This window comes from Stomoxys calcitrans, chromosome 3, assembly GCF_963082655.1.
Source record: "Stomoxys calcitrans chromosome 3, idStoCalc2.1, whole genome shotgun sequence".
Taxonomy (NCBI): domain Eukaryota; kingdom Metazoa; phylum Arthropoda; class Insecta; order Diptera; family Muscidae; genus Stomoxys; species Stomoxys calcitrans.
The window spans coordinates 7,714,195-7,732,072 of record NC_081554.1 but is presented as its reverse complement, the minus strand read 5'-3'; the positions used below and the strand labels follow the sequence as shown (position 1 = coordinate 7,732,072).

Genomic DNA, 17,878 nt, shown 5'->3' with positions numbered 1-17,878 from the left:
TAGCTGCAGAACAGGTTAACTGTTGCCTCTGAAAAAGTAACGGCAAACCATGATAAAAAAAAAAACTGAACAAGAGAAAGCGAAGGAGAGAGAGTGAGAGAGTAATTTTGTTCTAGTTAAACAATATCTGGATGCTTTGTAAGTAGCCTAAGTTCTAAAAATTAACATCTCTGTTTCGACTTCATTCATTTCAGTTAATTTGAATTTTGAAAAATTATCTTTTTTATGGATATTTTATGAACCAAAATAACATGTAATTTTTATTTTGTTTGTCTGTTATGGCAATGTTCACGTTTCGCAAAAATTTTTCCTCATTACTCTTTTTAGATAATAGATTTTGAATATTTCTGGTCATCATCCGAAATCTTTAGGTGTGTGGGATTCAAAGGTCGTACATTGGTAGGTTGTATTTATTTCGAAGCATGACGAAACAATTAAAGGCGGTCTCATTTGTACAACAACCACAAATCATATGGCGCAATCCGCTATGTTGTCATTAAGCTGATCAACGTTTTGCCACACACAAAGAAATTTGTGTGAGTGTGTGTATACGTGTGTGTACATGAGCAGAGAATATGCGAGAAAGAAGATAACAACAAAGAGAATGCAACCAAAAATCTGTCATCTTAATACCGTCCAACCTGGCCGACTCCTTGATTTCAAATTACGTATGGCAGCTTTTATCAAATGATGTCGATAGTAGTCTCCAAACTGGACTTGGTTTTAGATTCTTTAGATTTATTTTCATTACAGTATGTGATATATCAATGACATTCAAGGAATATGAATTAATATAATTAACATATAATTTTACAATTGCAATTTTTACACATAATTTTAGTAACATTAACAATCATATGACTTCCAGCGATCTAAGAGGTTTTCCAATATAGTTTTTTTGAATAGTTTTGCGTTGCCAATAGATTGAAGTTTTGATGGGAGGGAGTTCCAAAGACGGATCGCATTTGTAAAATATTGTCATTTTGATGTGAGCAGTCGATACCGTGGGGCGACTATTAAAATCCTGCAAGTTGTCCTCCCAAATTGCAATTTTTTATACAGGTACTCCAGACATCTCCCATAGATGATTTTATGTAAGAGTAAAAGATTATTGATGTCAAGTTAATCACCAAATTTCACATTACATATACTTTTCTCGTAGAGCGAACAACTGTCATATCAATTTAGTCCATGAACATATCTAACAATAGCATTGAGGGCTGTTTCCAGACGTCTAGTGCTTCTAGAGTCACATTTACTAAATAGCTCACTTCCATAGCAGAGCACGGGTAGTAGGTACGATTTAGCCAACAGGAGACGTATGTGTTGTGGTGTAATCGATTGCGTTTGATGGAGTGTTCTTAGCATACCAAATATTTTTCCAGTTGTCGCAATTATGTGATCAGTCCATGTAAGTGTGTTATTAAAAGCTATGCCAAGATTTGTAGCTTTGTTAACAAACTGGATATGCTGGTCACCAATTAACAATATTCTGGTTGCGATTTGAAATTAAGAGACAGTTCGATTTGTGTGGCTTTACATGCAGATAATTGTCATGAGCCCATCTAGAAACAATATCCCAATCTTCATTTATTTTGAGGAATCCTTGAGGTATGTCAGATTTAGGAAAGCTCAGATAGAGCTGGACATCATCGGCATATACATATGTGTATAGAGGAATATGTGAGCCGGGCTGGAAGGTCATATATGTACATCGAGAAAAGCAGTGGTCCCAGAATCGAACCCTGCGGTACACCTTTATTCAGTTGCAGAGATTTGGACATTAGGTCTTTAATTACAACATATTGAAATCTTAGGCAGAGGCAAGATCTATTGATTTACAGGTAGTGGCAGTTGCCCAACAACAAAATATTGAGTGAACTATCTGTCAAAATCAGTGATTAGTGCAAGTCTGATTTTATGTATGTCACTAGTTCGCGGCATTTTTCGTTGTTTGTGTGTGCTCTGGTTCTTAACACACACAACCAAAACTCGTTGACAGATAGTGCACTTCGCGAGAAAAAATTGTACTCAGCTGTTTACAGTACATTACCTGGTAATTATGTCATGAGGAAAAGGTAGTTCTTTATCAATAACACAGCAGAGTCGGAAAAATTAAAGTAGTGTTTCATTTTTAGGCAAGCATGGTTGACACAGTCAAAGGCTTTTGAGTAATACAACAGTACTAGACAGTTACTTGTCCATCATCAATATTTGATCTAATGTCTTCGGTAACATCGATTGAAGCAGTGATGCAGCTATGTCTTGGTCTGAAACCAGACTGTTTGGTGGATAACAGGTGGAAATAATTTAAGTATGTACTCATTCGCTTATGGGTTATTTTCTAAAAAGCCTTTGATAAGAACGGCGATAGTCATTGTCATGCTTTGCTTTTGGCACTGGTATCACTTTTGCATTTGATTTTATCGCTATATAGCCCTCATATATATCAATATGCTGAAGACATTCAAATTCAAAAGTTGCGAATTCTATTCTCTAAACTATTGGTGCATAAAACAGTTGATGTGTTTCTTTGTACAGTATAAGATTTAAGGTTCACTGTGCAGTTTAGAAAATAAGCATTCACTTCATCAAGATCAGCATCAATTTCGACAGGATGGGTAGAACCAACGCCAATTTGTCGTATTTTTTCCACTTTCTTTTCGAATCAGTTGCCTCGCTGAATATTTTGGCGTATTCACGACAGTTTTGAGTGCTCGATTTTTTTTTGTGCAAAACCCGAGCTGCATTTGGGTTGCCTCCATTTATTCATCAACATCAAGAATTGATGATTTGTGGCGATTTCGTACAATCCTACAAACACCAAGACATTTGTAATATAGAAACGAATTAACATTTTGAATACAAAAATATGTACAATACATAATTTTATACAGTGCAAATTTGAATATGAAAATTACATTGAATAACAGTGGGGATGCAACTCTGATCATGAGGGTAGCAAGGTCTTTGAGTGGTGGGCTAAGCACCCCCCAGAAATATTGTGATGGTACCACGTTCGACTAATCGCATGCAATTCCATGGCAGCTTTGACCCGATGAAGTCCTTTATAGGCAAGGGCTACCGCCTCAGTGTACAACACACTACTACAACAACAACCAATCGTATGAATACATATATACAAATCAATATAAGCCTGTTTGATTGTTTATAAGTAGAAGCGGGAAGATTACAATTATTCGTAAGGACCTGTCGAATGTGACTCGCACAATTGTATGCGATGCAAAGAAGACTTTTCATATATCCGAAGCTGTTACATACTATTTTGCCATACACTGGGTATAGTATGCTGAAGTTTCAAATATGGGAAATGTGTTCACTGAACCAGATTGTACACACAAGCTTCTGCAAATACCTTTTTGATATAGTACCATAATTTTTAACAATTTATTTTGAGTTGAAAAATATTAGAAAGAAAATAATACAATACTTTCGAGTTATTCCTTTTATTGAACTTAGCTCTAATAATTTTCTACATAGGTATATAAATATTGTAGATACATATTTATAAAAAAAAAATACCTAACAATGATCGCTTGCTACAGTTTTGTGAGTTTGCTCTGAGGCGTCTTTTTCTTTATTTTTTTGTTTTCAAATAAAGAATGGGGTTATCGCTCTTTTAGGAAGGGAAATACTTTTTGTAGTTCATTTTTGGATTTGCAAGCCTCTAGTTGGGGTAACGTTTCGACGAGATTCAATAAATAAATTTGCAGCTGCTGTCTACGCTCCTCGACAAATCGGGCATTCATGTTGCCAAAACGTTTCTTTGGAGGAAATTCCACGGTCGATACCCACGGATGTGTTTTCAGCAGAGATTTGTGAAGTTTATTGAAATCACTGTAGCGACGCAACAGCGACCAGTGTTCAAGATTTTGTTTCATTGTGATATGTATTTCGTATTCATGATAGCTGGAAGGTCCATGTTTAGATTTACTCAGCTTAACATTGGGTATTGTTATAAGAAAATTCGTGGCAAACGAAGACGATGGGTCAATGCCGGAATCTTCAAAATGCTTTTTTAGCCGTCGAATCAATTGACGGTTTTCCAAATTTAATTGAGCCACTCTAGTTTCAAGCAAAGAACATCTTTCATTAACTTCTTTAAGTTGTTCTTCGAGTATCTTGTGAGTGGCATCATTGCATTGATCTGGAATGTAGTTGTTATTGGAATATTTGCTGCTACAGTGTGACGATGCCTCACTTTTGGCCTCGATAGCACAGTCGGCGTCGCTAAGGGAATTCGAAGAAAGTTTGAATTCCGGCAAGGGTTCTCTGAGAAACTCTAGTTCTGGTTCGATGGGATCCGTTTGGAGTGTATCATCTAACGATATTATATCCTCCTCCTCTACCAAATATTCCTCGCGCTTAACTGAATCTTTGTGAATCATATTCAGCAAGTCTTCAGTAGAATTTAATGTTGCAATCGGCCTTTCTACTATACTAGACTTTCCTTTGTTTTTGGGACCAACTTTTATGGGCATTGGGGCATAGATAACAGGTTCTTCTTTAGCTACATCTTGGTTTTGATCAAACATCTTAATTGGGGAATTCAGCTCGGTTTTGTCCACTGTCAAAGCAAATAATACTTGGTCCAATGATTTTATTAGTTCTGGAAGGGAATTAGCTATTTTCTCATCTAGTAAAAGCGACCAGTGGCTGTAGTAACTGCACAGCAGTGGTTTTTCAGACAACCATGTCAAAATATATCTATGGAGAGAGTGTTCATTTAGAGAGGCGCGAATGAATGATTTTCCTCGACCCCATTTGGTCCAGGTCTGCTTTAACTGTTCAAATCGTTGCTTTTCGTGAGCAGTTAAAAATTTCTTGCAAAAATCCCAAAAATAAGTATCAGTGGAAATTGTGGTTGTGTTAGTTGCCTTGGGACTTGATCCCGTAACAATTTCCTGCATGTTATGGAAGAGACTAGCTGCCGATACCACAAAATTCGGCATTTGCTGTTGCTTTATACCATACTGGAACGCGATGTCTAAAGTTGCGACAAGATCAGAAATGCATTCATCTGTTTCAGTAGCCAATTCTTTTCGACCACTGTAACGTGCTTTGCAATCGGATATCAGAATTTGTAATCGTTTGAATATTTCATGTTTCCTTTGGTGGAATGTTGGTATGGGATTGGAAGAGAAAAAATCTTCGGGAAGCGCAGAGAATTCTTCATTGGCTATGCATTCTTCATGCTTTTTGCTAGATGTTTCCGCACTGGTTAAATCATCCTTTGGCATGTCGGACATATTTATTAATCTTATGTATAATTATATTATTAATTTTAATAATATTAAATATTTTGGAGTACTGTCTTTAAGTTTTTCGCTGTTTATCGACTGATCAGCTGATTTTCAGTGTTTATTCGTGTGATGTTGTTTGCTTGACATTTTTTAATTAATCAAGCTAAAGCTGCTATCACACGACATCCGTATTAAAAGTGTGTTCGTGTACGCAAAATTTGTGCAAATTTGTTCAAATTTTATTTTATTTTATTTTTATTTTCTGAATTTTGTAATTTTAAAGCCCTATAAGAGACCATTCAATAAAATTACAAAAAGCACTACTCTTAAACATAAATCTTCTTTAATTAATTATATGAAATATAAATATAGGTAACTAAAAGTCGTTCGCGTATTTTATTTATCAGGAGAAGAGAGCGGAACAGTTCCTGAGAGCACGAAAATTTTGAGAGTTTGGTAATTGAGAGCTTGCAAATTTTGACTGAAGGATTTTTCCCAGCAGAAGTTTGCAGCAAAAATTGTAGGAATTATACAAGATATTCAGATTGCTTGGTCTTTATATTTTCGGCGCCTGGGTTCGAATCCTAGCGAGATCATCAGAAAATATATTTAGCGGTGGTTTTCCCCTCCTAATGCTTGCAATATTTGTGAGGAACTATGCCATGTAAAAACTCCCAAGAGGTGTCGCACAGTGGCAAGCCGTTCGGGCTCTGCTATAAAAAGGAGGTCCCTTAATCATTGTGCTTAAAACTTCAATCGGACTGCACTCATTAATATGTGAGAAGTTTGCCCCTGTTACTTAGTGGAATGTGCATGCGCAAAATTTGCAAATTGCCATTTGCAAATTTCTACTCAGTGAAGATCTTAGTGCCGCAAATGAAAAAATTTTCACAGATTTTTTTCACTAATTTTTTATATGGAGTTTCACTATGAAAACTTAAGTTAATACCCATCTTAAGGTAGTGAATCCGCTAGACTGGTACATAAAACAAACCAAATGACTAATTAATGCCACCATGAACCAAATGTATTAAATCATTTGGTGCAATCCGCCATCTTCTCGTCTAGCTGATCGATGTTTTGCCGACACACACAAAGATATTTGTTTCAGTGTATGTATACGTGTGCGTACATAAGCAGAGAATATGCGAGAAACAAGATTGCTACTAAAAATATAGAAACAAAAATCTGACATCTATATCCAGTCAAACCTGGCCGGCTGTTAACAGCCGTTCCCGTGAGACCACCTTTTTAAATCCGACTTGGTACAATTAGAAGGTATAGTCAAAAGCCCAACAACAACGAAATCAACGATACAACCATGACATAATTAACTGGTAGTGTACCGTAAACAGCTGAGTAAAATTTTTTCTCGCGAAGTACACTATCTTTCAGCGAGTTTGGGTTGTGTGTATATTATAGTTAAGAACCATAACACACAAACAACGAACAATGGCGCGAACTAGTTACATACTCAAAATTAGAGTTGCATTATTCACTGATTTCGACAGAATGTGCTCTTAATATTGGATACAACCCTGTGGGGATGGTGGCGCAAATTCCCACCAAGCTGTCAAACTTATATACACTGTCAAATTAACATTCTAGTTTTTATTTGCATTATCATGGGCAGCAGCCACAAGGTCAAAAGAGTTATGATTATAAAGGTGTAAATTATAAATTCAAACGATGAAAATGAGAAAAAAGAAACAAAATGAAAAAATCTTTAAAATCCAAACAAAGCATTTCACGTTCTAGTGGGATTTGGATACAACTCTGTAATTGAAAAATTATCAATTGGGCTGATGACTACCTTCTAATTGTACCAGAATATATCCATTAACAGGCAGGAGCAGTTGGCCAACAACAAAAAATCGAGTGTACTATCTGTCAAAATCTGTGTTGTATGCAACCTTGATTTTGAGTTTGTAACTTGTTCGCGCCATTTTTCTTTGTTTGTGTTTGTTATGGTTCTTAACTATAATGCTCACACACAAACAACCAAAATTCGTTGGCAGATAGTGAACTTCGCGAGAAGTCCGCTGTTTGCGGTACACTACCTGCTAGTTTTATCATCAATTGCACCAAGGCATAGGCCAGCTGATTTTGTTTTCCTTTTCTAAATATCAGAGCAAACCCATAGGGGGTATCTCTTGTTTTGAGTAGTTGTTTTTGTACAAAACCACACTACTTGCTACGTCACTAATCGTAAGATAAAATGTTTACCATGCCACTATTGACTCACCTACTATCAAGTCGCCCCTCTCGCATACAATGCCATAAATCAAAACAAATTCGTACACTCGTACAATTGAACGAACGAGCAAATAAACAATACGTAAAACTAAAACATACATTGCCAAAAAGCAGCGCAATACAACGCCACAGAAAAACTACATATGAAGAGGCTTTTGCTTTTCATTGCAACCATTCAACAAATTAAACTCAAAGCGATAAGTTCATAAGAACAACAAGTGAAAATTTTATAAGGAAAAAGGACCTATCAATATATATAGACAAGAAAAAGTTAATATAAATTTTAGACAAAGAAAATTAAAATAAATCAAACGAATTGTGACTCAAAATAAGTTAGCAAAGAAAAATCAAACATATTGAAAGTGAATTGTATTGAAAGAAAGTGAATAATTTATACATTTAGATTCCCTCTCATCATTATCATATATCAATTTTTTGTCGACGAACTGCAAATTTAACAAAGGGAAAAATAAAATTTTGTGCAACTTTACTTCGCCTACCCCACGAACGAACGACAACGACTGTACAGAGTCTACTTTATTCATTTTGAAGCAGACATACAAGTGTGTACATACTAGACAATTAAATAGTAGACAAAAATCTATTGGAAATTCTTCTGGGCAGTTTTGTTCGATGAACAGTCTACGCCGTTATCCAAAAACTCTCGGAGGTGTTGGCATATTGACCACGTAAGTTTATTTTACATATGAATTAACGTACAATAAAATAACATTCATGTATGTATGGGTGTATGTTGTGTATGAAATAGTGAATAGTCGTCTATATTTGAACATGAAGGAAATAAAGTAATTCGCAGGTATCTGTTACAAGCATAAATGAAACACCAATACTTGATAGCGTATATTTAAATTTTGGGGGCTCGTCCAAATGTAGATTTTCGCTCTACACCCATTAGATATGTATATATTTGTTTGAGATGACGTCAACAAATAAGTATTTTAGTACATACTACATACATATTGTTGTTTTTCTTATGGTTTGCATTATGCGACGTACGATAACTGTTAACGTTGTAAACAAAAACAACGAATTTGTAAATTTTTGGTAAATATTTACCAGCATTGCATTAAACTATAAATAGTTTGGTCGTTGTTTCAATTAATGACGGTAGAACGAATGCCTCCAGTACCCCAGTTCGTAATTGATGACTACGCGTTGGAGCATCATCGGCTGTTTGTAAATATTGTGAATGTAAGTGATCAAAACAAAACATACGATTTTGTGAAAAAGAGAGGGGGTATCTATCACGCCACGTTGTTGGGGCTTTTGCTCAACCACTACAAAGGCAAAGAAAACCAAGGCCAACATGGAGCGTACCGCATAAGCAAACAAAACAAAACAAAAACTTCGATACTTGTTATTATTATCGGAGTCTAAAATATTAAAACATTCTTGCATACTGCTAAAACCAAACAAATGGAGCCGTAGCATGTGTTGGTAAACACTAACTTAACAAAATTCTTATCACAATTCTAAAATTTGTTTACCAATTGAATAGAATTTCAATACATTACAAAATAGCAAAGTATGGGCAGATACGACCTATGAATGTATTAGATAGGCAGCCTCTCAAGGGGCGTGAACTGTTCAACCAGGTGGATGATAGGTACCATAATAGACTGGAAATGTATACAAGACTCTTTGGCGAGACATAATGATCATTTTGATGTGATGTCAGATCCCTGACTTTGTTATGACTAGAATCCAAAGATTCTGATTGCTGGTCCATACGATTTAATACCTTAAATTTTGGTCTGGGTCATGTAGAAAGGCCAATGGAGGCCAAAGCGTGTAACCTAACCCAGTTGGTTCCAATGAATCTTTCCTTTCTTTAATTTCCACTAACTTTTATTATAAAACATCTCTAATTAACAAAAATAACAAGTTTCGAAGGGTCTTAGGAAAAAATTATAAAGGCAGTATGGCCTCATAGGTTTTTTTTCACCCAAAGAGGAGAATATAAGATTTATTTGTTTGTTTGTTTTCACAAACAACAAGATAACAAGGATCTTATATTGGTTTGCCCAAAAAGTAATTGCGGATTTTTCATATAGTCGGCGTTGACAAATTTTTTCACAGCTTGTGACTCTGTAATTGCATTCTTTCTTCTGTCAGTTATCAGCTGTTACTTTTAGCTTGCTTTAGAAAAAAAGTGTAAAAAAAGTATATTTGATTAAAGTTCATTCTAAGTTTTATTAAAAATGCATTTACTTTCTTTTAAAAAATCCGCAATTACTTTTTGGGCAACCCAATAATTACAGAATGTGAGATATCGATGAAATTTACAAAAGTTTTACAACATTTACATATGGAGGTGGCGATCTTCGCCAAGCTCCTACAGGTAAGCAAGCTCGTTGCGGTCCAAAAAACCAGTCGCTGCGGGAACAGGGTGGCCATTGGTTATTTAAAAGCGCAAGTATTTGTGCAAGAGCCGGTGCCACCCGCTTTTCACTGAGACTCTCTGCTTGATTCCGCTGATTAACCGCGACTGCCATTGCACTCTCCGAAACCTGTGGACGCACCCGGTAGCTCGCAGCTAAGCTTCTCGTGACAGCAATGATGACCCCACAGATTGGACCTCAATGATCCAGACTGTGTGATACTCACGGAAAGTTCTTCGTCCCGTATCTTATTTTAGTTTAAAAAAAATATATTGGATAATAATAGCTATGCCTTTGTAGGTAAATCAGGTCATAGACGGATTCGGGCCAAATCGCACAATCAAGAATATATGTATGTACTTTATGGGGTCTTAGACGAATATTTCAAGGTGTTACAGAAGGAGTGGCGAAACTTGTATTTCCCATCCCATGGTATACAAAAATTAACAAATGGTTTCTAGCAAGATATATTCGTTTACAACATCGAACATGTTGTTCGATTATTTACATTCACAAGCGCCACCAACTAGTCTATGTGCGAAGTTCAAATTCTTTATCTATATATAATTTATCTATGTACATACATATATAACGCATACATATCGAACGATTTGCTTCATCCCATGACAGCCGGTTCTACGTACCGGATTGACCCGAAGGGGTACTTAATTGACAAGGGATGCCGCCCAAGTGTACAACACACTGATACAACAACAACATGGTTTAATTTTTTAGGAGAAGTTAGTAATGACGCTGACTAAACGCGTCATCTAAATGAAAATTTATCCTTGATCATTCAATTGGGGAACTGAGGCGATACTTTTGTCCTATCAAATAATGCAGTCATGCGAAAGGCATGCAGCAGAGAGACACGACTTTAGGTCATATGGCACTTTTTGTACCCATGTATCAGATTCAAATAGAGCGTGATCTAATCATCACTTACTTGTACACGGTTGTTAAAAGCTGTAGAAGAACACTACCTTTAAAATTTCAGGATAATAATTTCGGCTTTTAGGGACTTAAAATGTCAGCTTGTATACGTGGGTGGATCACACTTGTTACGATTATTGAAAATGCTAACAGAACATCTGTTTTTCACATAAAATGTTTCGAATATATTTTTTTTGTAAAATCATATGATATTGCACCATTCTTTTCATGTCAATTTTAAAATTTTCACGCTATTTTAAGAACAAAACGTCTCCAGATCTCAATTCAAACGTACTGCAAAAGAATCAAAAATATTTGCCAAATTGCAAAAACAACAACTCGAGAAAGTTACATGGGGGGCCTGTTTTGTAACTAAATGTGCTATTTACTATTCTAAAATTAACTGATCATCCAATGGTCAAGTAATAGGTAAAATTGTTTCCCCAAAAACTTGACGTCAACAATTGTTTTTTAAGTTCTAAATTTAAACATGCGGCGCACAAGTGATTTGCGACAATTATCTGTAACGTCGTCAACAAAAACAAATCAATGGTAAATATTTACTTGTAAAATTAAATATAAACCATTGTGTCACACATGGACCATAGTGATAAAGAAAAGTTTCCCAATCTTTCGCTTTCACGTGAATATGGTGCCAAGTAATATGCAACGCCCATGGAGACGTAACGTGACTACAGCAATCTTTGTTCAAGAAATAAATCAATTAGTAATAAAAGATAGGCTACCCATAGAGATAAGGTATTGTGAGGCGATCTTTTGAAATCACAAAGAATAAAAATAAAACTAATTTTAATAGCAAGGGTCATTACCACTTTAATCAATAGAGAGGTAAAGAAATTTGTAAGCTCTCAGGAGGTGTTTATAACAACCCATGAAGGTGTGTAGCCACATTCCCAGTTTAAATAAAAACAAATTAAACGGAGAGTGTCTAATGCCGGAAGTGCACAAGCGAAACCACAATCGAAAAGTTAAAAAAACGTACCTCAGTATCATGAATCCCATTCGACTTTTATGTTTTTTTTTTATATAGTATGAGTATACTCAAGAGCAAGATAACACTTCAGAACCCCCAAAAAGTGTGCACCCATACATGCGAACAATCGAACTTAGGCATGTACATATACGCGTAGTTGTTGGGCAATATGCCGTCATATTTTTAGATGGTGTGGCGTGTTTTTCTATCAAACCATACAACAACAAAAGTTGTTTTGATAGTTCTTAGTTTATGGGGGGAATACTTTATAATGGTCTTGTCTTCCTCAATGTCAGCCAGAATGTGCGTTTTAAATTCTTGAGGCATTAAACAGTGCTTTAGTAGTAAAAGTTTTCTACCATTTTGGAGTAGATAATGGGTGTCAAATATTGGAAAAAAAAACCCATAACCATAGAATATAGATAATAAAATGTCCAATAATCTATGATGACAGATTAACCAATCAATCATGGAAAATAGCACATTGTACACCCGTAATAACTAATATAGCTTTTCAATACTTAAATTCTCCTATTTAACAACAACAACAATTTTGTCTTTTTTAACCTTTCCAGTGGCCTCATTCTTTACGATAAACGTAGAGTTCAAAAATTAATTTCGAAATTTGTGGACAACAATAATGGCGGTGCTGGCGACAAGAAACCCGAATCCGAATACATTTACATCAAATATCACATCTACCGGGAGTCTATGCGCAGATTGAAGAAACAAGAGGAAGAAGATAAGAAATGGATCAGTGTTATTGTTAATCCCATTGGCAAATGGTGGAAAGCGCTTAAGCACTCGGTAGCATGGCGTCTATTGGATATAGCACAGAATGGCAGTCACCATGATCGTTTAAAGGCCGTAAGGCAATTGGCCAGCATTGATCATTTGAAGGATTGGGATTTTCGCCACTTGGCACAATTGTGTGATGCCCGTACAGCCGTATCATTGGCCCGTTGTGGTGCAGACAAACGCTGGTTCGTTCCTGTTCATATGAAAGGTTGTATAAAGAATCCCAAGTTGGTGTTGTCCGAATTGCATGACTTGCTTTCGCATATGAAATCAAAGTCACCATGCGTCAATCATTTCTTTAAGAAGTATTTTCCCGAACAAGATCCTTTGGTAGGTTTCAATTATCAAACACCCGCGCGTGAACAGGAAAATCTAAATGTGCTTTATTTCTTTCTCTCACAGGAGGATGTGTGTGAATTCTTTACGCAAGAACACCCGGTTACTTTTAATGTACACGAAATTGATTTGCTCAAGGAAATTGTATCATTTTTACATCATGTCACCAAAGACCCTGAATTTGCGCAACAAATTATTAAAGAAGGTGGATTGGTTCATTTAATGGAACTGTCAAAAATATTCGCTGATGATAATGAAACTTTGTCCACCCTGTGCAAAGTGTTGGCGAATTTATCTCTGGTCAAAGACAGTGTGGAGCATTTCTTTGTGAGTGGTTGGATTGGAATATTGGCTGAATGGCAACAATGTCCCGATTTAAGACTACAAGTGATCTCTGCCAAAACTATGGCTAATCTGGACCATGATGATCCCAATTTCACCGTCTATCCCCCCAATGTGTATCCCTTGCATCCCCGACTAAGAACTCGCACTAAACCCAAGGCCGATATTGTGTTTATACATGGACTTTTGGGTGGTGTTTTTATAACATGGCGTCAAAAGGACCGCAAACCCACAGAACTGGGTTTATATGGTAAAAATGCATTCTACACCAGCGAAACGGACGATGTTTTTCTTGTTGGCGAGCAAAGGCGCTTGAACTTGAAAAAGAATGGCAATGGAAATGGCAAAAGTAAGCAAAATGTGACGAAAAACGATGACACTGGTATTGCTTCTCAGCCCAAGGATATCGAAGCAGGAATAGAAAAAAGTATGCATAAGCATTTTTTTATACTTGAGAATTTTCCATTTAATGTTGTTTCGTTTTTTTTTTTTTAGAAAAAATTCTTAAAGCTAACATGAAAGCTGAAAGCAAACCAATACAGATTAGTGATAGTGCTACCAAAGAGTTTGTAGAGACATTGCGCAGTGAAGCTGAATTAGAGAAAGATTGGGAGGTCGTACATCCAGATATCCCGCTAGCTGCAAATGAAAACTGTTCTGGCGAATTCAGTGTTTCTGGCCCGGAATGGAAAAATCAAGATAGTCAGGAAGATTATACAAACTGTTGGCCAATGGAATGGCTGCCCGATGATCACCCCAACACAAGAATTATTGGTATTGACTACACATCCGCGGTTACAGAGTGGTCGGCAAACTTCACCAAATATTGCCCATGTGAAAAGGGTCAGGGCCATATACAAACCCGAGCAAATACTCTTTTGGAACGCATTTCCTTGGCGGATGTTGGCAACGACAGGCCCGTTGTATGGATTGGCCACTCTATGGGTGGAATATTAACAAAATTGATTCTAATGAATGCCAAAGACAGTAAAGATCCTAAGGTGCAACAAATAGCCAAAAATACCAGCAGTATTGTATTCCTGGGAACTCCCCATAGAGGCTCTCCCATTGCCAAATGGAAACAGCATATGCAAATGCTTTTGTCTCCCTCGATTGAAGTCAAAGAGCTGGAGGAGAACAACCCTCGCCTTTTGGAATTGCACGAACGATTCATGAACTGTCTGCACACATCTTTCCGCAATGTCAAAATTGTAAGCATAGCTGAAGGAAATCCCACAATGCTAACATCGTTCAAATTTCCTTTGCGCATTGTAACCGAAGAGTCTGCTCGCATAAACTATGGCGACTTCTATGTTCTAAAAGATGATCATCTAAGCTTATCAAAGCCTATATTCCGCCAATCGTTCCTTTACAAACGCCTCTTACAAGTTATAGACGAAACTGTGAATGAAAAGACCGATCCCGCCTTGAAAAATCCACTGCCCAGCAAGAAGATGGAAATAACACCACAAAAATTGCCCACACAAGTCCCTAGCTTGGTGCAACAAGCGAAGGATATATTTTCACTGCTTCCTCAGCTGGTTTTCAAATTCTCAACAACATAATTTCCTCATTCGTAGAAATGGCATCGTATTCAAAGCTTTTCCGAAAATAGTATTACATTCGTACTTATTTCCAAAATACACATACCATTCCTTGTATCGCAGCCAAATTATTACTCACTCACATTTTCCATTGTTAGACATTAGTAATAGATCTAAATTTTCAGAGCTAGCTTGTTCCCTTGGCGAGAATTTGTAGTCAAAAAGGATATCGGCATCATTTCTATTCACAGTATAATCACGTGTAGTGCAGTTGATCTGCCCTTTAAAAAGCCATCTTATTATTGTAAGATCGTGCCTTCGAATAATGTATATAGATATATATTAGTAGTATGTATATTCACTAAAGTGAGTAATTTAGAAACTTTTTACAAATATTTATTCAAAGCGTCTTTACTCTTTTTTCAATAAATCTTTTTTATTAATTACAATGAATCTGAAAGCTAAGCGCTCTTATTTCTTTTAAAACGGACATCACTAAAGGATATTTTTTAACAAATAAAATGCTAAAAAAAGTAATTTTTATTCTTCCGTCGATGGGTGATCCTCCTGTACATGTTGGTGAGCAGCTGCTGCTGCTGCCAACTTTTTTGCGGCTAGACGCTCTTGAGCCAATCGTCTATTTTCGGCAATACGGGCCATTTGCTCAGCAGTTAGTTGTTGCTTTGCACTTGGTGTTGATGGCTGGCTTGGAGGCAATGGTGTGGCAAGATCACTTGTATCATGCAAATTATGTATGCCTGAGTAAGGTGTGGAAATAATTGCATTCCCTCTGGAAAACGATGGAGTAGCAAAAGACGAAGAGGTACTGGCCATAGAAGCATTGGCATTTGAACCTCCAAATTTCGATGAATTACTAGCCGGAGTACGTGGAGCAATTTTTGAGATGGCTATTTGTTCATCTAGCAATGCATCGAATTCATCAAAAGGCTCATCGGGTGCTGCCCCTTCGGCCCCATCCTCATCTGCATCTTCAATACCGTCATGCATTTCACCGTGAGCTTTCTCAAGCATTCCTAGCCTATATCGAGACATGTGTACTTGTAGCGTCTTTTTCTTACCCAAACGTTCAATATTTGCCAGAATATCATCAAATTTGTATGTGGGATACATGCGATGTCCCCAATGTTGTAGTCTTCTCAAAACTTCATCCAAATCCTGCTTTTCATTACCCTTACCTTTGAATGTTATGTCCTTGAAGTAATCCTCAATTGTATGTATACCTCTAGAGCCGCGAAGAGTTTCCACAGTAAGGCGAGGTCTTGGATTAAGCACAGCCCTCTTTTTGGGCTGCACCTTCACTGCTCCTTCCGCAGATGGTGTTGCACCTTCTACGCCTTCACCAGCTTCTTGGGCCTCATCATCTCCAAATAATTGGTCGTTTTCTTCTCCATCTCCCCCAGGTATATTGTCATTTAACAAATCCTCAATTCCACCTTCATCGCCAAAAATTGACATTATTTCGTTCTAAAATTTTTCTTTTTAAAAAAGTTTCATTTAATTACTATTTGAATTGTTTTTATGCCGTTCACGCTCTACAATAATCGTTGTGCATTATCCAAGTGTCCTTTGCTTATAAATAAAAAAAATAATTAAATTCAGATCAATTACTTGTTGAACGAAGTAAACAAAAATGCCGCTTACCCTATGGCTGCTAAGCCAAATCGACTATCTCATTTCAATTAGCTCAGATCCAGGCAAATTTATAAAAGGTAAAGTCACTAGCCCAGCTGATAGAATTTTCCAATTCCAGAGTTGTATCCAAATCCGACTAGAACGTCAAATGTTTGGTTTGAATTTTAAATTTTTTCACATTTTGTTTTTCTTTTGCACATTTTAAGTATAAAATCCTCTCCAAACAGATTCAACTGCTAAAATTAACAATAAAAGAAACGATGAGCATTGAACAGGCGCACACGTTTAATGAATGAATTTCAAATATCAAACCAGGGACGTCCGCATTTAAGGAAATGTATCAATAACGCGAACAGCTGGCCAGGTTTGACAGTATTAAGATGTCAGATTTTTATTTGCATTCTCTTTGTTGTTATCTTCTTTCTCGCATGTTATCTGCTCATTTACGCACACGTATACACACACGGACACAAATTTGTTTGCGCTTTTGACAAAACGTCGATCAGCTTGATGACAAGATGGCGGATAGCACTATATGATCTGTTGTTGTTGTACAATTGAGACCACCCTTAGTTGTTTCGCCATGCTGTTAAACGAAATATTTGAAATACTGATCTGGCTCAGCTAACCTTTCCCCAATTGGTATAATAAACGAAATAATTGAAAACGATCCAGCTAATAATTTGCTAAACTTTTACGTCAGGACGACCCGAGGTTCTCACCGAGGATAAACATATTTAAGATTAATACAAATTTACACATATGATATACAATATTAAGATAAATTATAATATTTACATTTTAAATACAAATTTACTGCCTGGTTCACTAACTTTTTTTACTCACTCCAACATCTATATATCTTTTATGAAATAAGCTTGCTTAGACACAAGGGCGAATGAATATCGCTCGCTTTCAGTGATACAAAGTTAGTGAACTAGGCAGTAAATGTAAATTTTTATAACCAACCGTTCACTAAATTTACCTGAAAAATCGTATTAACCAGTATTTTGTTTTCATTAAAAAAAAAAAATGTTTCATGTTATCGAAAATTAATAAAACTCAATAAAGTATCTTTACTTACTTCATGCATGTGTCCAGGGTTCACTAAAAAGTTAAAGCCCCGTTTACACTGCTCTTTGAATCCGGATTTAATGGCTCGATCATCTGTTTTCCCTCAATAAACTCAGCTGACGAGAACCTTAAATCCGGATTTAATGAGCAGTGTAAACGGGGTTTAAGGTCATTTGCCCAGCTGATGGAATCGGATCTTGGTTTGGATTTTAAAATTTTTTCACACTTGTTCCTATTTTTACATTTTAATTTATACTTTACACGTTAATAATAATATATCTT

The 17,878-nt window shown here is 36.4% G+C and overlaps 3 protein-coding genes across 3 annotated transcripts; 1 reads left to right on the top strand and 2 right to left on the bottom strand.

Annotated features, from left to right (window-relative positions):
* Positions 1 to 3,448: 3,448 nt before the first annotated feature.
* LOC106092051 (sorting nexin-29) lies at positions 3,449 to 5,353 on the bottom strand. Its single transcript, XM_013258806.2, has one exon. The coding sequence runs from the start codon at positions 5,268 to 5,270 to the stop codon at positions 3,630 to 3,632; it is 1,641 nt and encodes a 546-aa protein (XP_013114260.1). The 5' UTR covers positions 5,271 to 5,353; the 3' UTR covers positions 3,449 to 3,629.
* A 2,337-nt stretch (positions 5,354 to 7,690) lies between these two features.
* On the top strand, positions 7,691 to 15,322 carry LOC106092046 (protein SERAC1). The gene is made up of 4 exons (XM_013258794.2): positions 7,691 to 8,209; positions 12,425 to 12,977; positions 13,050 to 13,752; positions 13,821 to 15,322. Exons 1-4 carry the CDS (start codon positions 8,154 to 8,156, stop codon positions 14,888 to 14,890), a joined length of 2,382 nt encoding a protein of 793 aa, XP_013114248.2. The 5' UTR covers positions 7,691 to 8,153; the 3' UTR covers positions 14,891 to 15,322.
* Positions 15,280 to 16,632, bottom strand: LOC106092079 (protein TIPIN homolog). Its single transcript, XM_013258838.2, has 2 exons — positions 16,532 to 16,632; positions 15,280 to 16,459 (listed from the first exon to the last, which is right to left on the bottom strand). The coding sequence occupies exon 2, from the start codon at positions 16,343 to 16,345 to the stop codon at positions 15,410 to 15,412; it is 936 nt and encodes a 311-aa protein (XP_013114292.2). The 5' UTR covers positions 16,346 to 16,459; positions 16,532 to 16,632; the 3' UTR covers positions 15,280 to 15,409.
* Between the last annotated feature and the right edge of the window lie 1,246 nt (positions 16,633 to 17,878).

Excerpts from the sequence above, each read along its gene's own strand:
- LOC106092079 (XM_013258838.2), bottom strand. The coding sequence starts at position 16,345 with ATGTCAATTTTTGGCGATGAAGGTGGAATTGAGGATTTGTTAAATGAC.
- LOC106092046 (XM_013258794.2), top strand. The coding sequence starts at position 8,154 with ATGAACAGTCTACGCCGTTATCCAAAAACTCTCGGAGGTGTTGGCATA. Across the intron at positions 8,210-12,424 it reads GGTGTTGGCATATTGACCAC|TGGCCTCATTCTTTACGATA; the intron begins GTAAGTTTATTT and ends TAACCTTTCCAG. Across the intron at positions 12,978-13,049 it reads TTCCCGAACAAGATCCTTTG|GAGGATGTGTGTGAATTCTT; the intron begins GTAGGTTTCAAT and ends TTTCTCTCACAG.
- LOC106092051 (XM_013258806.2), bottom strand. The coding sequence starts at position 5,270 with ATGTCCGACATGCCAAAGGATGATTTAACCAGTGCGGAAACATCTAGC.